This window comes from Cydia splendana, chromosome 22, assembly GCF_910591565.1.
Source record: "Cydia splendana chromosome 22, ilCydSple1.2, whole genome shotgun sequence".
Taxonomy (NCBI): domain Eukaryota; kingdom Metazoa; phylum Arthropoda; class Insecta; order Lepidoptera; family Tortricidae; genus Cydia; species Cydia splendana.
The window spans coordinates 11,044,848-11,065,706 of NC_085981.1; the positions used below are offsets into that span (position 1 = coordinate 11,044,848).

Below are 20,859 nucleotides of genomic sequence, written 5' to 3' on the forward strand. Positions count from 1 at the left end.
AGCGCACGAGATGTAAATAACTTTGATCTCGTGTAGTACACAAAATTTTTCACCCTAAGCAGTGAGAACATACCTAGAGGGACAGAGATAATAGAACCCACATATCGAACTTGTTGAAATGACATTTGACTATAAAGGTCACTTGAATGTCATTTTGTCTCACTCCGTGAGCTAAATGCGATTTTGCTCACTGAGTGAGACACTTAGTGAGCAAAATGCGATTTTGCTCACTGAGTGAGACAAAATTACTCAGTGAGCAAAATCGCATTTTGCTCACCGTTTTTAAGAAGCAAAGTACCCTTGTTCGAGCTGCTGAGGTGAAAAAAATATTTCTATTCTATTCTATACGAGTATGGCCCTGGGCCAGGGCTCCTGGCGAGTCGTACATGCATGTGTTTTGAGTAGGTATCTAATTTAATAATTCCAATAGATGTGACCCATCTTTAAAATACTTACGATATTCTGTTTGTTGTCGGTATCGACGTCCCCCCGACAGAGGGCGCACTGCTCGGCGCCGCAGCGCCCGCCGCACGTTTGTCCGTTGGACCCGTTCTGCACTGAATGTAATTCGCCATTTTTTGCAATCTGGAAAAAATATGAAATGATTATCAATATATTTATTTTAAGAACTGTTTTTAGAATCAAACACAATAAGAATAACTATTTTGGAATCTACTTTTATTTAGGCCACGCCTAAATCGACGCCGACAGCGATCGACGGCTGAACCCTTGACGCTTGCTCCCGTATCTTGGTCAGTGTGGCCGGCATGTTGATTTACCTTATAATTATTATTGTTGTTGTTACAAGGAGCCTGCTTCCTCTCCCTCGTGCCGTACAGCGCACACGCAGCTAAGGCCACGCCAACACCGACGCCGACAGCGATCGACGGCTGAACCCTTGACGCTTGCTCCCGTACCTTGGTCAGTATGAGCGGCAGTTTGACCTACCTTATAATTATTATTGTTGTTGTTACAAGGAGCTTGCTTCCTCTCCCTCGTGCCGTACAGCGCACACGCAGCTAAGGCCACGCCAACACCGACGCCGACAGCGATCGACGGCTGAACCCTCGACGCTTGCTCCCGTATCTTGGTCAGTATCGCCGGCATTTTGATTTGTTATGAGATTGAGATCACAGTGTTTTTGTTTAGCTAGCTTTTGATTTGTGTCACGTTTCGTCCATTTTTCTGTAACAATGGAAATAATTGGTTAATTGATGATTAATTAAAACATTTTTATTTAGGTAGGTATTACAAGTATTACAGACAGAAGGGTGCATTACATTTGTTATAATTGCTTTTCATATATTATAGTTTGTTGTATCGTTATTTTGAATAACGCAATAAATTGCATACTACCGTAATACCTAATTAACGGTATACATAATGTTATAATTGGTATAATGGTCATAAGGTATATTTACACTTGGTGTAATATACATTGCCATAATTATTACATACTCTAAAGCATATTATTTATTATAACAAGTGACATCACATAATTACTTGTGTAGCATAATAGTCGCGTGACATAAATGGGTTAGGTTAGGTTAGAACTGCGACTCCGCACAAACGAATAACTACCTAGCAAAAGGAGGGTTAGGTTAGGTTAGAACTTTGACCCTCCGTAGAATAAAATACCAAGCAAATAAGTGGTTTAGGTTAGGTTTGAACTGCGGGCCCCGCAGAATCGAAAACCGTAAAAAAATTGGTTAGGTTAGATTAGAACTGCAAAAGAAGTAGACCTGCGTACTAGTTATAAATAAAAAATATGTAAAACTTTACGTTATTATCAGTGATCGGGGATTTCTATGCCACACCGCGGGACATCAAGTCGAAATGGTAATATGGATACGCCGCTTGGCCCGCGATAGGAACAAAACTGTTAGAAAAGTTAACGCTATTTCGGTGTTGGTAATTCGTTTATAAAATAAAGGACTGTAAAAAAACAGTGTTGGTTATGATTTAAAGAAAAAATATTATTCAAAAAAATTATTAAGTTATACAAAAATGTTCTTATAAGTACATATGATAATTTAAGTAAAACATTAAAAAAAAAACGTACATATGTACGTACGTATTTCTATTTTAACAGTTATGTCGGGATGTAGTTTGTCCTTAAGACACGTGGAATTTTTGCACTTAATAATATAATGAGTGCAAAAAGCAGCTGCAGTGCGTTTTTTATTAAAAGAAGACCAACGCGTAACCAATGTATCGTTCTACTGACATTTATTTTTACGCGTTTACTACCTGTAACATGGGTATCGACTCGGTCGTTGAAAGGCAATGCAAAACTGATAAGGTAACGCGAGCTTAGTGGTTTTATTGATATATTCAATTGATCTGTAATCAAATTTTCAATTATTAATAATAATAATATACGCAATGCATGATTAATTGATTAACAGTAACATGCCAAACCACTCTCCTATATCGCACACGAATCCCGGAATCCCGCGGCATATCCATACTAGCATAATGATTGAGGTCATTCACCCCAAGTGGCATAGAAATCCCCGATCACTGGTTATTATCTTATTATGAAATGAAATATGACAATAAACGTTATACAATATATGTATTTATACTTGATAAAATTGTATGAAGTATTACGTTATACAAAGATATTACATAACAAATGTCATTATAAAATATGTCTACATACTATTTAAAAATTATATTACAATAGGCATTATAGCAATGACAGTTTAGATGAAATCACAATATAACAAAGGAAACGTATAATAAAAATTACATTATAACATAAAATAATATATAAAATGGCGTTATGACAAATGCATGATAGTTTTTAGGGTTCCGTACCCAAAAGGTAAAACGGGATCCTATTACTAAGACTTCGCTGTCCGTCCGTCCGTCCGTCCGTCCGTCTGTCTGTCTGTCTGTCACCAGGCTGTATCTCACGAACCGTGATAGCTAGACAGTTGAAATTTTCACAGATGATGTATTTCTGTTGCCGCTATAACAATAAATACTAAAAACAGAATAAAATAAAGATTTAAATGGGGCTCCCATAGAACAAACGTGATTTTTGACCAAAGTTAAGCAACGTCGGGCGTGGTCAGTACTTGGATGGGTGACCGTTTTTTTTTGCATTTTTTCCCGTTTTTTTTTTCATTATGGTACGGAACCCTTCGTGCGCGAGTCCGACTCGCACTTGCCCGGTTTTTTTAAAATTATATTAAGCATTACACACCCATTACAGAATGATACGAGCAATGACTCATTTGTATAATATTTTGAAAAGCCGTGGCTCGAGTTTAACAGTTGATCTAGATGGCGATGTACGGCCCCATATGTTTCGTGATAGGTAATAATTGAACTCTCAAACGTCAAATTTTGACAACCAGAGTCACCGTATAATTACAGGGCCATCTACATATATGTTATTTATCTTACACTCTACAGCTCTGATAACTACTTTTTCTTTATTTATTTTATTAGATTTAATTTAGTTACTCTAATAATTAATTAATTGTATTGTAGTTTGTATAAGTGAGGAGTGTCTTTTCAAAAGGGCTTATTTTTTTCAAGTGTATAATTTATATTGTAACTTAAATAGGTACATAAGCTTGTGGATATAACTTACATTTAAAACCATCAATAAATTCGAATAACATTAAGGTAAAGGATATTCCTTACAAAAGTTTCGAGAAACGCACTGGTACTAAATCCGTAACATAAAGCGAACAAAACACCTTCTTTATCCAATTGTTTTAAACTAAAGTCCGTGTGACGGGAAGTGCTTTAAGTATACCTATTGTGCGTATTTGAATGAGCATATAAACTTGCTTAGGTTTTTTTGTAAAAACATCTATTGTTTTCCGCTTAATAATGCGTTATTATGACTATTTTCTGGTCTGACGTTTAAATAGAGGTATGTTTTTAAACCTTTGAAAACTATTTAAGAGATCATATACACATCGGTAACTCGTGGCATTTAGGTAGCACTTAAAAGATTAGTTTAATTAATTTCCTTTTTTTAGTGGTTTCTTTTTCTCGACTCGTATAGGAAGAACATTGTCACATCACTAGTCTGTGCCTGCTACCTAAATGCCACGAGTTACCGACGTGTGCTCATCACTAATCTTTTAAGTGCTACCTGAATGCCACGAGTTACCGATGTGCTCAGATCAACATTGAGCGTAAAAGTTTATGACTAAATGTGACGTTCTCAACTAAAGGGTACCACATGTCGGTTGTCAATAAGGTAGAATTCAAACTGAAGCTTCATCGAAATAGCGCCTTATTGACAACCGACAATAAGTACCCTTTTGGTCGAAAATGGCACAAATGTAAAGCTTTTTTGCCATGGACACCTACAACAGAGGAGTTGCTGCGTTACCGGTCTTTAACCCGTGGAGCGCCCTACTGTCACACGTGTGATAGTAGTTAGATAGTATAGGAGTTCCATACGGAGACCGAGATGAGTTGTGACAGAGGAGAGTTGTGACATTGTCGATTTTTTGGAATCTAATAACTGTCAGCGAGCTCGCAACAGTGTGCGTTTGTTAGCTCGTACCTTGAACTAACAAACGCGCGCTATTGCGACCTAGTTTTTAGTTAATAGACTCCAAAAGATCGACTATGTCACAACTCTCCTCTGTCAAAACTCACCTCGGTCTCCCCTATGGTAATACTGGGGCGCTCCACGGGTTAAGATCGGAGTACGCTTTTTTATTAAGGTTTTGAATGCCGTATCGATCGTACTCCGTACTTAAATAACGCAGCCTACCTAGTTGGTTCCACAATTTACTCGTAGCTGTGCGAGGCAGGAAGTTTCTGGACGCTTAACGGCTCGGCCACGACATCGAGCGACTTGCGACGGCGGGAGCGATAACCATAGGTTGGAGCGTGACACAGCCATCGGACCTTTCGCTCCAACCTATGGTTATCGCTCCCGCCGTCGCAAGTCGCTCGATGTCGTGGCCGAGCCGTAACTGAGTCCTCGCCTGAGGGGCGACGGGGCGGGAGGACTAAGGGTGGCGGGCAAGCGGGCGCCGTACACCTGCCGCCCGCACCTTCCTCAGGCGAGGACTCAGTTAAGCGGTCGGTCTATAGATATACATGCCGTTAGGGATCGGATACCGGTATAGTATGGGATAAAAAACGGTATTTTTTCGTTCTTTGTTAATTATTTCATTTCTAATCGGGTAATCTAATAATACGTAGTCGTTACCTAAAATACACAACTGAGTCCTACAATTCGAGTATAAAACAATTCGAAAAATATGGTTATTTCGAAGTTTTTGCAAAAAGCGGTTCCGATCCCTGCACGCCATTCCAAAGATATCACGTGTATTATTTACAACGAACGGAAGCAAATACTATTGTTATGTACAATACACCCAATTGAATGCAATTGCACATAATTATCCCATAATTTGGCTTCGTGCTGAACAATATACCTATGAAGCACATTATGCAATAAAAAATCTATTATTTCTTGATATTCTTGTGTGTAATGACTGTGCATTCAAATGCCGAGATTTAAGAAAACCGGTACACTTTGTAGCAGAAACACTTTATAAATATTACAATTGGTTACTACTTGTCATATGAAAAAAATATATCCTGCTAAAAATCCGGACATCACCCTAAAAACCCTCAAATTTTGTAGACGGTAATTTCTCAAAAAATAATACATTCCTTTTTTGAGCACTCGTGTAAACATACCATATGCTGTCTGTAGCTGCAGCATCAGTGGCGGATTTGCCCTAAGGCACAGTAGGCCCGGGCCTAGGGAGGCCACAAATTAGGAGTGGCAGTCTATATCATGATGGGTGCTGAGAAAGAGAGCCTGGGGCCTTGTGTGTAATTTTTCGTCTAAATAGGTACCTACCAGTATTATTAGCAGTTTCAAAAGTTGTTGCTTTTTTTTAGATTTAACATTTCTTAAATTTCACACACTTATTTAACTAAATGGGACTCAACCGCGACGTATGGGCGTAACCTTCAAAACGTCAGGAAAAATAAATAAATGTACACAAGTTTATGTTTTTTCCGAACAAATACTCCAGCTAAATTCCAAATATCCGGTCACTTATGTACAGTCAAAGTTTAAAATATCAACGCGGATAAAACCCCAAAAATACTTATGTGTACACGGCCATATAATACCTAAGTAGGCAAGATGATCAGACCACTTATCTCAGGATTTTCTAGTAAAAGGGAGGTGAGTTTTGGACCTATAACTAGTTTATATAGATATTTCTACTTGCTTAGCAACACAACGTAGGTCACGTCTGCCGCATGCATCCGGATAGGTGGGCTAGTATAGCCAGCAAGTGGATGCCGCAAAAGATGCGCGGACGTGGCAGACCCAGACGGAGATGGCGGGACGACTTAGACACGGAAATGAAAATGCTCAACAACGGGAGTCATGGAAATCAAGGGGAGAGGTATTTGCCCAGCAGTGGGACGTTATAGTGTGCAGGCTATTAAAAATAAGCTTCATGCAGTCAAGACTGCAACCAGTAGGTACATAGCTGACCATAACTACTTCTTACCGACCGTCACAGTTAAACGGTATACCTATACATTTTTGTACATATATATTTTTGTCCCTTTATCCGTATGGATATTGACTGTACCTGTGCCTAAATAAATATTTGACTTGACGCACTTAAAGTAATTTCTTTGTTTAAATCGGTATTGGACAATGAATCATCGGCCATTGGCTCCCAAGGTTAAAGCAATGGTTAATACATATCAATAGATAATACATATATTAGGTAATACAAGAAATATACATTCAAGATATATAGGTATCTTTAGTCGGAAAAGCCCCCACCAGTTAAACGGGCGCGACGCAAAAGGAAAGGGGACGGCCGCTTTTCCTTCCAAAAATAGTTTTCATTATCCTCTCTATATATTGACATAATGGGAAATATTTTTGCATAATTTGATGTATATTAACCATAGCTATGCCCCTACGTTTGACTTATTTTAGATTTTTTGATTATTGTAAAAATTAGGAGAGAAATAACAGATTTCAGAACAACTTATAAATGCTCCTAACTCTTATAATAATTAATAATACGAAAAAATTTGTGGTTGATATAAAACCAACTGTGTCAAAATATTTTCATTAATTAAATTATGCTGATGCACGTACAGCGGTAGTGTTTGGAAGTGGTTTGGAATGTGGCAGTCTTTGATTTATTAAATAAGATATTTTAGTATAATTATTTCTATTTTAATTTTGTACTTACTAACATTAGCATATTAAGATTAATTTATATTGTATTACTAACAAATTATATGGGCTTTTATGCCTGAAATAAATGATTGATTGATTGATTGATTAATGTTAATAATGTTAATATCTAGAGAGGAAAATGAGAACTACGCTTGTCGATTTCTTTAAAAGGCGATTTCGCGCGGGTCCTCCACTTTCGTCTTAAAACTCGCGCCGAGGTGGCAAGCAAGTCGGGTAAGTAAATAAGTATTTATTTGCAAAGAATACAATTAATTACATAGGTATATATCTTATGTAATAGCAGTTTATTTTACTAGAGTATATAAGAGTATACATAGGGGCTGTCCATAAATTACGTCATCGTTTTTTGACGATTTTTGACCCCCCCCCCCCCTAAAATAAACCAAAAATCATGCTTCGAATGACCCCGTTTCCTCCTACGTCATGCTACCATCATCCGATGTCCAGTTGAAATTACGTAATTTATGAATAGCCCCATATGTGTGTATAGTAGAGTAAATAATTTCTAAAAATATGTTATAGACAGTAAAATCCGTTGTTTGTCGTAAGCCACTGTCACTTCAGCTCGAAGCAAGCAAACAAACCAAGTAGTCTGGCAAAAATCAACAACAGTCCGAACGTTGCTTGTTGAACGTTGTTGTAGTTGTCGAAAATGTCGAAATATATTCACCTATTTTAACAGTCCTGACGCGGAACACTGATTTCATTGGACCTGCCATCTTGTGACCTAAATCGGAAACCTAAACTTTGACCCTTCACGTTAAATCCGGTGCTGCCCCCTGTAGATCACGCACACTACTATGCCCGTTGGCCGTTGTAGGTTCAGTCATCTTGTGGCGTAAATTACGCTCTTGTGCTGCCCCCTACATATCATGCACGCTCCCTATATAATTTTATTTTGACGCTTGGAGAGCTTTTAAACCTCCGAACGGATGTCATCATCATCATCATTCTTAAGAGCTAGCTCTTGTCGGTGGAGTAATCGCCATTCCGTTCTTCTCTCTGCCACTGTTTTGAGCTCATGATACGTCACTACGTTAATTTTCTCTTTGGCCTGGTCAATATATGCACGTCTCGGTCTTCCTCTGCCTCTCTGTTTTTCTATTCTGCCTTTAACGGATGAGTAAGTGAATATTGATTCGTGAATCAAACGGCGATCGAGTGATTCACGCGATCGACTCACGCGCACGTGCTGGGTCGCGTGCAGACAAATACAGACATGGCCTGACTCTTTAGAGCCATCACGCACACATAAATATATGCCTACTCGTATGAACTCTGTACTAGTCATGCACAAAATGTGCACGCATCTTTCGTACGCTGTGAAGTACTTCGCTCTTTTAGTTCACTAGTTCAGTTTAGTTCAGTAGCTCAACAGTACGGCTACCACCAGTTTTGACATTGACATAACGCTCACGTTTACGTAATTTACTTTCTGTACATCTCGCTTGCACTAATATGCCAGTACGAGCGAGATGCATAGAAAGTAAGTTACGTAAACGTGAGCGTTATGTCAATGTGAAAACTGGTGGTAGCCGTACAGATCCATCTATATAAACACTAAACAGTACTGGTTTCATGTTTGTTACTGACCTCCTCCAGTTTGACACTGACTCTGCGTAACTTACTTTCTATACATCTCGCTCGCATTAATATGCGAGTACGAGCGAGATGCATAGAAAGTAAGTTACAAACACGCTAGGTATGTCAGATTGACACTGCTAAGGGTGGTATTCCATTTATCCAATTTCTTTGTCCAATGTGTCTCACATTTATGCTTAATGAGTGAGTGAGACGCAATGACATTGGACATAGAAATTGGACAGGTGGAATACCACCTAAGGAAGTCGAGGTAAGGCTACTGGGTCTGGAGGGCGATTCGAACTTTATTGACCGAGCCGAGCTTAAGCGAAGGTCTCCGCTTCAGCTTGGACAAAATGCTTTCGTATGTCCGGATGTTCTCCTCTACAGGTCGAATTTCTCAACCGATTCTCGTGAAATTTTGTGAGCAGAGGGCCTACCGCGAACCACGTTCGACGTGTTGCCTCTCTGTCGCACTTGTAAATTCGTACGTAAGTGTGACAGGGAGGCAACACGTCGAACGTGATTAGATGATCAAACGAACTTACCTGAAGTGAAGTTCGATCTTAATTGTCATGTCTTCGCTGAAAGATTTATATTTTTTTTTTACGAAGGTAGTTGCCCTGCAACGTTCGGACGTATTCGCACCTAGTTCATCGGTATCGTAGAAAGAGAAAAAAGATACCGCTCTTCTTCTACGATGCCGGTCGTGGTCAACCTCATTCTTTTCAGAGCCTACATATTTCAACATTGTGACAGGGCCCGAATAGGGTGGGAGGGAACTTAAATCTTTCAGCGAAGACATGACAATTAAGATCGAACTTCACTTCAGGTAAGTTCGTTTGATCATCTAATTGTCATGTCTTCGCCTCAAGATTTATATTTTTTTTACGAAGGTAGATGTTTAGAGCTAGGCAATGTTGAAATATAAATAAAAATCAGTAATGAAATCAACAATTGTATATTTGAGAAAAAAAATATACTTTAAATACAGTAATATCACATTACTTATATGTATTAGGAACATATCAACATAATTATAATCTAATTAGATTAATCAGTCAAATAAAGCACTAGCAAAACTAGAAGTAGAGTTTGCAAGAGGCAGTTTATAAAAATTTGCAAAGACCAAAGATTGGTCTGACCATCCTGCTGTCTTTCTAATGGTATCGACATTAACACCAGCTCTCTCGGCAGCTGAAGTAGATGCGTGTCTCGTGCTATGTGCACTAAATATGTTGGTGTCGATACCACTAGCCGACAGCGTTTGCTTAATCCAACGTGCTATAGTTTGAGAGGTAACTCCATGATAAGGCCCTTTTGATGTTAAAATCAGTTTATCCTCATTTATTGGCCTAATTGAAGATGTGACCTTTAAGTAATCTATTATTATTTTGGCTGGACATATACTCGGTCGCTGATTGAAAAAAGGTAATTCTAAGACAGGCTGTTTCCTACCTACACCAGAGGTCTTAACTAAATCTTTAATGTGTATTACAATCCGTTCATTTGACATGATTATATTAGGTACTCTAATCAGCGAAAGCGTTTGGCATCTCTGGCCAGTGGCAAGAGCCAATAAAACTACTAATTTCTTATTAATAATATCTAGACTCAAAATCTCATTAGGGTAATAGTTACTGAGGTGATTTAATACTATAGTAGGATCCCATGTATAGGAATACTTGGGGAAAGTTGGCTTTAACTTAAAAACTCCCTTAAAAAACCTTTTCAACCGATCGTCTTGAGTCAAATTATTTTCAGAAATAAGAGACAAAGCCGAACGATGGGTATTAAGAGTACCATACGAAGCCCCTTTCCCCAAGCATTCTGTTAAAAAATCTAAAACATTGTAAATTTGTATATCCAGTGCGTCAATGCCTTTTCTGATACAGTAATGCCACCAAAGTTTTAGACTCGAAGAATATTGCGATTTAGTATTCTGAGATAAGGATGAAAGCATAACCTTTATTGCTGATTCCGGTACCTGCCGCCTTACGTACGCTTGCCGGATAATATACTCGCAGCCAGGGAAAGGCGTTGATGCATTGGATGAGTCTCTCTGAAATTAGAAAATAATAAATTTTTACTCGGTGTGAAAATTATACTTTCACCTATTATTAAAGATTTGTATAAGGGGAACCATGGCTGTGACGGCCATAGTGGCACCACAACGATTCCAGTGGCTTGTTCACGAGCAATTTTCCTCAATATTTTAAGTGTTAATGAAAATGGCGGGAATGCATAAAAGAAGAATGTATTCCATTTCAGCGTAAATGCATCGATATTGAATGCGAAAGGATCTCTTTTCCAGGAAATGTACTTCGTACATTTTGCATTTATTCTGGATGCAAATAAATCAATTTCGGGCTTGCCGAACTTATTAACTATTTGATTGAAAGCCTTTTTACTTAATTCCCATTCAATATCGATGTTCCTAGATTCCCTATCCGCATCAGTATTTTCACAGGATCTAATATAAGACGCAAATATATGTATATTTCGAGTCTCACACCAAGTCCAAATTTTATTTGCAATGCTGTTTAAATGAACGTACTGTACTCCGCCCATTTTATTAATATATATTATTGCGGTGGTGTTATCGACGCGTAATAATATGTTACAATTACACAAATCTTTGGCAAATGATTTGAGACCAAATAAAACTGCTAATAGTTCCAGGTAATTTATATGGTTATTTGACTCGTCATGATTCCAAGAACCACCTATGCTTTCACCATTGCAAGAAGCTCCCCAGCCGCTCATGGAGGCATCCGTGAAAATCTCAAGTTGATAATCGTTGACTTCTAATGATTTGAATGTCGTTGAAATATTATTTTTCCACCATAACAAATCATCATGTAAATTACCTGAAATATTCATCATTTTGTCATAATCGTCGTTGTTATTTAATAAGGCCAAATATCTCGCTCTTTCTAATGTTTTAGTATGTAACCATCCATAAGTGACAGCAGGACACGCGGCTGTAAGGGTACCCAAATATTTCGCAAAACAACGTATTGACATTGTTTTGGTGGCTAGTAAAACATTAGTGCGGGATAATATGTCATGTTTCTTTTTTGGGGGTAGCTCTAAAGTCATATGCTGTGAATTTAAAATAAATCCTAAAAATTGACAAAAATTTTTGGGGACTAATGAACTTTTTGAATAATTAATTATAAATCCTAGATGCGTTAACATAGTAATCGTCTCATTAAGATTGTTCAAGCAGTCATCAAACGTCTTAGCGATAATTAAACTATCGTCTAAATATTGTACAGAGTCAAAACCACGTGACCTCAACAACGTTGACACTGGTTTCATTATTTTAGTAAAAATAAACGGCGCTGAGCTCAACCCAAACGGCAAAGCTATAAATTCATATAAAATATCGTTAAAATAAAACCTTAGGTATTTTCTGTGTCCCTCATGAATTCGTACAGCAAAATAAGCTTCTTTGAGATCCAGATTTACCATGTAACAATCAGGTGTTAATAATTTTATAGCAGTCCTTATATCTTCCATTTTAAAATGATTTGATCTAACAAATTGATTTAAATTCCTTAAATTTAAAACGAGACGCTTATCACCGTTACTTTTAGGAACAAGAAAGATGCTGGATACAAATTGATTATGTACGGGTTCGCATCGTCTTATAGCCTTTATTTTACATAAGCGGGAAATTTCATTTTCAACTAGAACTTGATCGCCCTTCGATAGCGATAGTCTCGGCAAAGTGCCCACGGCTTGAAAAGGCTCATTGATAAAGGGAATTTTATAACCCGAAATTGCATCTAAGACGACTTTATCATTTGTAATTTCCCGCCAATTATCAATAAAATCTGATAATCGTCCAGCGCGTACCTCGATGTCTATCGTCGGTGCGACGCGGGCGCCGTGTAATGGGGATGGCGCGCTGTGCGCGAGGACGGCGCGGGCGCCGTGCGCGCCGTCGTCGTCGGCAGCGTCGATGACCGGCGGGGCGCCGGGGCCGGCGGTCGACGGCGCACCGATGTCTGCGGGGGCGGGGGGGCTCGCGGCCCACCGCTGTGGTTCAGCGGCGTTCTTGTGTTGCGCTGAAAATAACGGGGCGGTGGGCCCCTCCAGTTTAAATTAGAAGTCGAACTCGAAGGGGCCTGAATTAATTGTCCAGATTTTTTTATTCCCGTCGAGTTTTTGATAAATTCTCCGAGTTTATCTCCAAAAAGATGCGAATCTCGTTTACGGTCCTTAAAAGAATCGATAAAACTTTTTTCCAACATTGGCGTTACTAAAGAACGCCTGGTCTCAGTCTCGGTAAAGTGAGAATCTGCCACTAACTTAGACGCGTCACTAAGTAACTTAAGCGCGTCCTGTGTACTCAGAGATTTCTTTAGCATACCCGTAATTATTTTACCGTGTATCGATAAAACACAGCCTAACTGGTTTTGTTTTTTTGATATCCGGGAATCCCTGTTTCTGGCATTTTCCAGTAAAACTGCAGCTATTTCGGCGTTAAGAATGGGCGACTTAGTAAATGGGCAATTTACTGGCAGTAAATGTTTTTTAGAAATTTCTTCCCTAACATCTTTTTTTAGTCCATCTCTTAAAATGGGCGTCAATATTTTTGACAAATTCTCGTTCATTTCTTCGCCCCATTCCGTCGCCTCAGGAACAAAATCACCTAAAGCCTGAAGTAACTCCGGATCGATCTGCTCGGGTTCGAGCTGTTCTGGTGCAGGGGTAGCCTCGACTTGCACGACAGGTTCCGCAGGCTCCGGTGCTGACGAGGGTCCTGGCGCTGGTTCCACTGGAAGCGACGCTGACGAGAGTCCAGGTACCGGCTCCGGATCCCGTGATCCGGGAAGGTCCTCCGGGGCCTCGGCTGATACACCCAATTGTTCATCTAGCCCCACGGTTTGCGGAGGCGGCGGCGGTTCATCTTGAACAAAGACAATAAAACAGGTTTAAACCCGCGTTGTTTTATATATAATGACGGTTAACATCTCGTGTTAACGCTATAAAATTGCTACTGGTTATTATCTCGTAATAACTCGGAGCTATATTTTCCACTGCCTAACATCTCGTGTTAGATCGGGGAATAGGTATATACATGTGTAAGTTTCAAATCACTTTTCTATAGTCACAGCAAAAATGCACTAAGTAGGTAGGTACTCACCTTGTAAAAACTCCTCATCACTCGAATAAATTATTCGTGAAGAATTTCTTCTTAATTTTGCTTCATATTTCTTAATTTTCTTCCTCCAGCGCTCCTCTTCTGATCCTGATTTTCTTTTAGGCATGACGCTTGACTAAGTTTCACAATATAGATAATTTCACAAGACACCAAACGAAATTAATATTATTCACGCTTGGGCCTAACCAGGTGCGTTCGCCGCGCGCGCACGGACAAGAATGAGGTTGACCACGACCGGCATCGTAGAAGAAGAGCGGTATCTTTTTTCTCTTTCTACGATACCGATGAACTAGGTGCGAATACGTCCGAACGTTGCAGGGCAACTACCTTCGTAAAAAAAAAATATAAATCTTGAGGCGAAGACATGACAATTCGCGGTAGGCCCTCTGGTTCGGTAGTTAGATATAATTTTTCTGTCGTTCTGATTTAGTTCAAAGCGTGTTAATTAAACGTCATAATTTCATAGAAGTTTGACGTTTAAAAATAACACTTGCACTATCTGGGTTATCAGAATCGCTGCCAACTCAGCTTGGTCTAACTCTAACGGGGTTTGTTTATGATCTGCTGATTTGAGACTCGCGTCATACTTCGCCATAATTAATAGCACTTAACATCTGTAGTAAATAAGGATCAAAAGGTTAATTAGTACTGATGTAATGTCAGTATAAATCAAGTATTGATGGTAAATTGTCATGCAAGCAACGTTACTAAGAATTATACGCTCACTACCACGACCTTAGGTAAAGGAAAACGCCGGGATAAGGCTGTGGTTTTTAATAACCGGAGCGGATGGCCTATAATATTTTTCAAACTCGAAGGGTAGGATGACACCTGTCATTTCAATACAATTTTGCGAGATTTGGCGTTTTTAGGTTATAAATTATATGGAGATGACAGGTGTCATCCTACCCTTCGAGTTTGATTAATATTATAATCAGGCGTATTCTTATTTTAATAAGAGGACGTGAATTAGACATAATGTATCTGATCTGTCAGTGTCAATAGTGACATTTCATCAACCTACAACGTCACTTTTGACACAGACAGATTAGGCCCCAATTTCACCACGGTGACAGGTGCGACAATTGTAAAACATCACTGTTGCTGACGTCATAGGCATCCATGGGCTACGGTTACCGCTTACCATTGGGCGGCCCGTATTCCTGTTTGCCACCACCCAAGTAGCACAGATTAGCTGTATAGCAGCCGCATAATGAAGTACGAATACGCTTGAAGCTGGAATATAAAAACTGCATAAGAGCTGTATAAGCGTCTTTTCAGCTTTTATAACTCTTAAATGGGCACAAAATAGGCAGCCTTAAGTTCACATAGCTACTTAAGAGCGTTGTAGCAGCAATTTAACGGAATTATAAGGGGTAACAGGAGTTATAAGAGGTGTATATTGGCTGGGTAAGAGACCACCAGTTACCCTTTATTCAGCTAATATGTCACATGTGCGCCCTAATACCGGGAAAGATTGACGTTGGGCTGAATAAAAGATAATTAATAACATACTTTTACACCTCTGCCTTAAAAATCAGCTATTATATTTAGTATAGTGACGACGAACGCAGAGGTGAACATATTTATATTAAAGCAAAAACGTTAAGCGCAACGACACCATAAGTCATTTTGTTAAAGTGTTTAGTTAAATGTTTGTACATGATCTTTTATATATTAATGCGAGAAAGATGTTTGGGAATGCAAGTTTATTGACATTATATATATACATTATCTAAGAAAATTTCAGTGCGCCACGAAAATAATCAGTATTTATTTAAATTAATGATATAAATAAGCTGTGTGTAAAAACTATTTCAGTGGTTCGGACAGAATTATGAGATAAAAAGTTAATAATACGTTATAGGAAGTACTAAACTAATGATTTAGGTTAAGAACTCAGGCACAAAACCATATTGTTACCCTTAAAAGTTGGAAAAGCAATTTCAATTTTGTAGGTTATATACAATAAAATGGCGGTCAATGTTAAAAAGCAACGTGAACCGTTAAAATTCTTATATGCAGCATACGACTGTTATATATCCCACTATAAAGTCCAAGTCGTTATTTCGATACACTAGTGAACCTCTAAACAGTTATAAGGCATCTTATGAACGTTTTAACAGCCGCTATGCAGACAGTCCCAATGGTAGTATAATAGGCTGCTTAGCGGTAAACATGTTCAGCGCTAAGCCGTATTATGCGCCACATGTGTTCGATTATACGTCTATTAGTTTCATAATAGTTCACTCGTTCTCCCTTATAATAAGTCAGCGAAATAAAAGCTGCTTTAGCGGTAAACATGTTCAGCTATAAGCTGTATTATGCGTCCCATGTGTTCCATTTATACGTCTATTGGCTTCATATTAGTTCACTCGTGCTCCCTTAAAAGTCAGCGTAATAAAAGCTGCTTAGCGGTAAACATGTTCAGCGATAAGCTGTATTATGCGCCACGTGTGTTCCATTATACGTCTATTGGCTTCATAATAGTTCATTCGTGCTTCCTTAAAAAGTCAGCGTAATAAAAGCTGCTTAGCGGTAAACACGTTCAGCGATAAGCTGTATTATGCGCCACATGTGTTCCATTATACGTCTATTGGCTTCATATTAGTTCACTCGTGCTCCCTTAAAAGTCAGTGTAATAAAAGCTGCTTAGTGGTAAACATGTTAAGCGACAAGCTGTATTATGTGCCACATGTGTTCCATTATACGTCTATTAGCTTCATAATAGTTCACTTGTGCTCCCTTAATAAGTCAACGTAATAAAAGTCCACAATTACCTCCTTATACAGCACATGGCGTAATTTTATCCACTAAACAGACCTTATAACGGTTAAAGCATTTGATAACCCTTAAAGCTGTATAGGGTCGTAGCAAATATACCTTTATATCACTCTTTGCGTATTAATGGTAGTTTTCAGAGCCGTAATGCAGCTTTTAATCAGCCCTAAGCTATATAAATATCACTGAGATCTATTATACAGCTGTAGGACCACGAGTGTGCTCTTATAAGTGTCTTAATACGCACAGAGCGTTAGATAGAACTAAAAGTGAGTAGTTATAGAGCTATCTGTGCTACTTGGGCATTATTGTATTATTTAAAAAAACTTTATTATATCGAAAAAAAAACAGATATTTCTCTTGCTATTTAAGTTTATGACAATTGTCACAAGAAACACGACAATTGTCACGAAATTCCGACATATAACTCATTGCCTGTCAAGAATTACCTACAATTCTTTTAAATCTTGACAATTGTCAGAAACTTCGCAAGAGAAGTATCTGTTTTTTTCCGATATAGTAAAGTTTTTTTTAATAATAAAATGATGGTGGCAAACAGGAATACGGCCCACCCGATGGTAAGTGGTAACCCTAGCCCATGGATGCGTGTGACGTCAGCAACAGTGATTTTACAATTGTCGCACCTGTCACCGTGGTGAAATTGGGGCCAGATCCATATCTAATTCAAATCCTCTTATTAAAATTAGAATACATATAAATGTTAAATATTTTTCCTTTTTTATTGTGGGACGTATGTACAGATGTTGTTGATGTTATGTCGTTGATTTTTTCATTGTGATTGACATCTGTACATACAATTTATAGAATACGCATGTTTGTCATTTGACATTCCGTCGGTGGTTGGATTTTCCGTGGATTTTAATAAGTTGTAAAAAAAAACAACTCCATTTGACCTATGGAACTCTGCCCAACCACGGAACAATGGTGTGACTTTGAAAAACCCGTTTGAATTTGTAATTTGCTATTATGTGAAAAAATGGTAAACAATTTTATTGAAAGAGTTTGCTAATGTCAGCCACGGTTGTTATGCGTGGTGTCCGTCTATGGTGCGTGGCGTTTGTGTGGTAAATAATGGTTCCGCATAAACACCATAAAACACATGTTAACTTGGCCTTCGCAAATTGCAAACTTAGCTAAGCAAGAAATAAAATACAAAATGTAATGTGCGTAAGTACCTCGATTGTCGTAGCCTACGCGAAGTTTCGAGATCACAGCCGTAGTTGATTTGATATATCTGGGGGCCTAGCCAAAATGAAAAAACGTACATCGAGTGTCATCGAAAAACGCCGTCGCCGATCGAAAAGAAATGTATCCAAGAGTCGTTTAGCGTTTTCCATCTACGATTGTCGATGACTATGTGCATAATACGTCGACTTAAAACGCTAATAGATTGACGTGGCCTACTGGAAGTTTCGAGATCACAGCCTTAGCTCAGAGAAACGCTAATAACCTCGCGTGTACGTGCGTTGCACAGTTCCTCTTTCGATACCTAGATTACTAGTCATTTTAAGTAAATAGGTAGTATTTTTTATCCTTTACCGCGTATTGTTACCAACAGCAAATTAAGTGCTAAAATTAGCAGCTCTGAGGCCGTTTGGCAAGAAAATCAGCCACTGGCAACTTTTTCTTCATAGCACCTACCCAAATCGTCTACCTACTTATTAAACTACCTACTAGCTTCTGCTCGGAGTTTCATCCGCGTGGGACGATGATGATGATCTATCTTATCCTATGTCCATTCTCGGGTAAACTATGCCCATACTAAATTTCATCTTAATCGGTTCAGCGGTTTAAGCGTAACTCTTCAGGCTTACGCTTAAGAGACAGACAGACAGAATTACTTTGGCATTTATAGTATTAGTAGGGGTACTTAAAGCTGAGCATTAGCTACCACTGCCAATTTCCAGCAACTTTTGCATTGGCAACTTTTTCGGTATACATATTTTTGTAGGGTGATTGACTGTGTGCTAACTCGGGGCACGAACACTAATTGATGTTTATTATCAAAGTTTATTGACGTATATTTATGCATTTGCTTATTGGAAATCCTGTATTACTGTAAACAGGTTCAAAATCATGTCTAATATCGAGCCTCTTAAGGTAAAAAACTTTAATACTTACCATCACTTTAGTGTGCGTGCCCCGAGTTAGCACAAGTATAGTGATTGCTATAGTAATTGGCCACTCTTAACAATAAGACTTATTGGCTTGTTTCTTTCTGATTTGTTAGGAGTGACCAATTACTATGTAGTGGCTAATAACAATAACTATAGCAGTCACTCTACCCACCCAAATCGTTTACATACCTACCTCCTCTAGTCCTCGTGAACCCCCATGGCTCCGCCATTTTGAAAAGGAATCCAAAAAGTGAATCGGCAAAAAAATATATACATCTATCTAATTATTCAGCCTGCCCAGTGCCCACAAAATTTCACGAGAATATGTTGAAAAATGTGACCTGTAGAGAACAGCCGAAGCGTACTAAAGTTTAGTTTTTGCCACGTCGAGCGCGATCATCGTTATTAGTTCTCGAAGTCACATAATAGCCAATACATACAAGCAATGACAACTATTACATAATTCATAAGTAATAGCGAACCGGAAGAGTATGTAGGTTTGCGGCGCGTTGGCCGACAAGTGGTTATGTCATTTCAATAGCCAATAGTCAACAAAGTGTATATTATACAATAACTCCGTACACGGCGGGATGAAGTTGATAACTCGAGATATTTTATTGAAGAAATTTGATACTTAAAATAAAATTAAGTATATAAAGTTCAATTTTTTTAATTTTTTTCTCGCTATTTATCAACGTGTACCTGCCGTGTACGGAACTAACTTATTGTGAATTTAAACTATCGTGAGACATCCTAGTCTGTTCTGTATCTTTAGGTTTTTAAATAAAAGTAAACAAAATCTACCCTCAAATGGCTCCTTAAGCCAGTTGAAGGTAGATGAAAACATTAGGTACATGATCAAATAATGTAGGTTAAAGTCAGGTCGTTCAGTGACAGAGCCAGGTTATTTTGTATTTGGTTGGTTAACCAATAAATGTTATAACTACCCGAAAATGTACAAATAAGTATTTGTTTACTTTATGTAAATACTTAAAGACACATACTATAATCATAAGATGTATGGCAAATATAATAAATTACATATATGAAAAAAAAATGTTGTTGTAAGCCGGTTTAGGCCAGTTTGGCTGTCACATAAATCTTGTTCTGTAATAAGTACCTTCATATTGGCTAAACTTAAATAACAAATTGAGTATTTCGTGACTTTTTAAAGGTTAACACCAATGACGGCCCGATTCGAACTTTAAGATACGTCATAGTTAGGGAGGCGAGGTAGCTAAATGGCGTAATTCAACGGCGCCGTCGAGACCTATCAAAATCGAAAGATAAAATAATTTCGAAAAGAAAAGCTCGTATGGCAAAAACCATTTTAGCGGTGGGTTTGGCGTGTACGGTTTTTCAAAAATGTTAAAAAAAACAGTTACTTGGGCATTCTCGAGCGCGTCAGATATTCATACTACGTATGCCCCGAGTGCCTCTGATAACAACGGTATACTAATCTGCCGGTTTGCGTGGTGGGGGTAGGCATATAAAGTAGTCAAAAATGCAAAAAAAAAAAAAAATTTACTCGAGCGCGTCAGATTTTCGGAAGGGGTGTTAAGTAGGCCCCAAGGAAGCTTCCTTTAAAAAAACTGACGATTTCGGCGTGACGATAAGTTACGATGAATTTTTGAAAATGCAAAAAAAAAAGTTTTTTTTGAAATACTCGAGCGCGTCAGATTTTCATAGGGGAGGTTTATCTCGGTATCCTGAAAGCATATTTTTTTAATCTGACAAAAATGTTGGTGGGTTCTCTTAATCTGACCGAAAAAGGTTTTTTGGTTGAGTTTTTATGATGCTTCAAGTCAAAAAGTTTTAACTTTGGACAAAAATGTAAAGAGACCTTTTTTATGTAAAATAAAATTACCTTTTTTGTTTATTTAAACTTTTTTTTTGTAAAATGTATCGTTCGCGACTTATATGCCGCAACGCGTTCTTAGGAA

The 20,859-nt window shown here is 38.3% G+C and overlaps 1 protein-coding gene across 2 annotated transcripts in view; it reads right to left on the reverse strand.

The window, feature by feature from the left end:
* Positions 1-20,859, reverse strand: part of LOC134801459 (ATP-binding cassette sub-family D member 1) — a 116,097-nt gene that overhangs the window by 17,955 nt on the left and 77,283 nt on the right. For both annotated transcript variants that reach the window (XM_063774052.1, XM_063774051.1), the window contains 2 exons: positions 949-1,185; positions 457-585 (listed from right to left, as the gene is read on the reverse strand). In XM_063774052.1, the coding sequence (XP_063630122.1) occupies positions 457-585; positions 949-1,107 (288 nt within the window). In that variant the 5' untranslated portion in view covers positions 1,108-1,185. The remainder of the gene's footprint in view (positions 1-456; positions 586-948; positions 1,186-20,859) is intronic.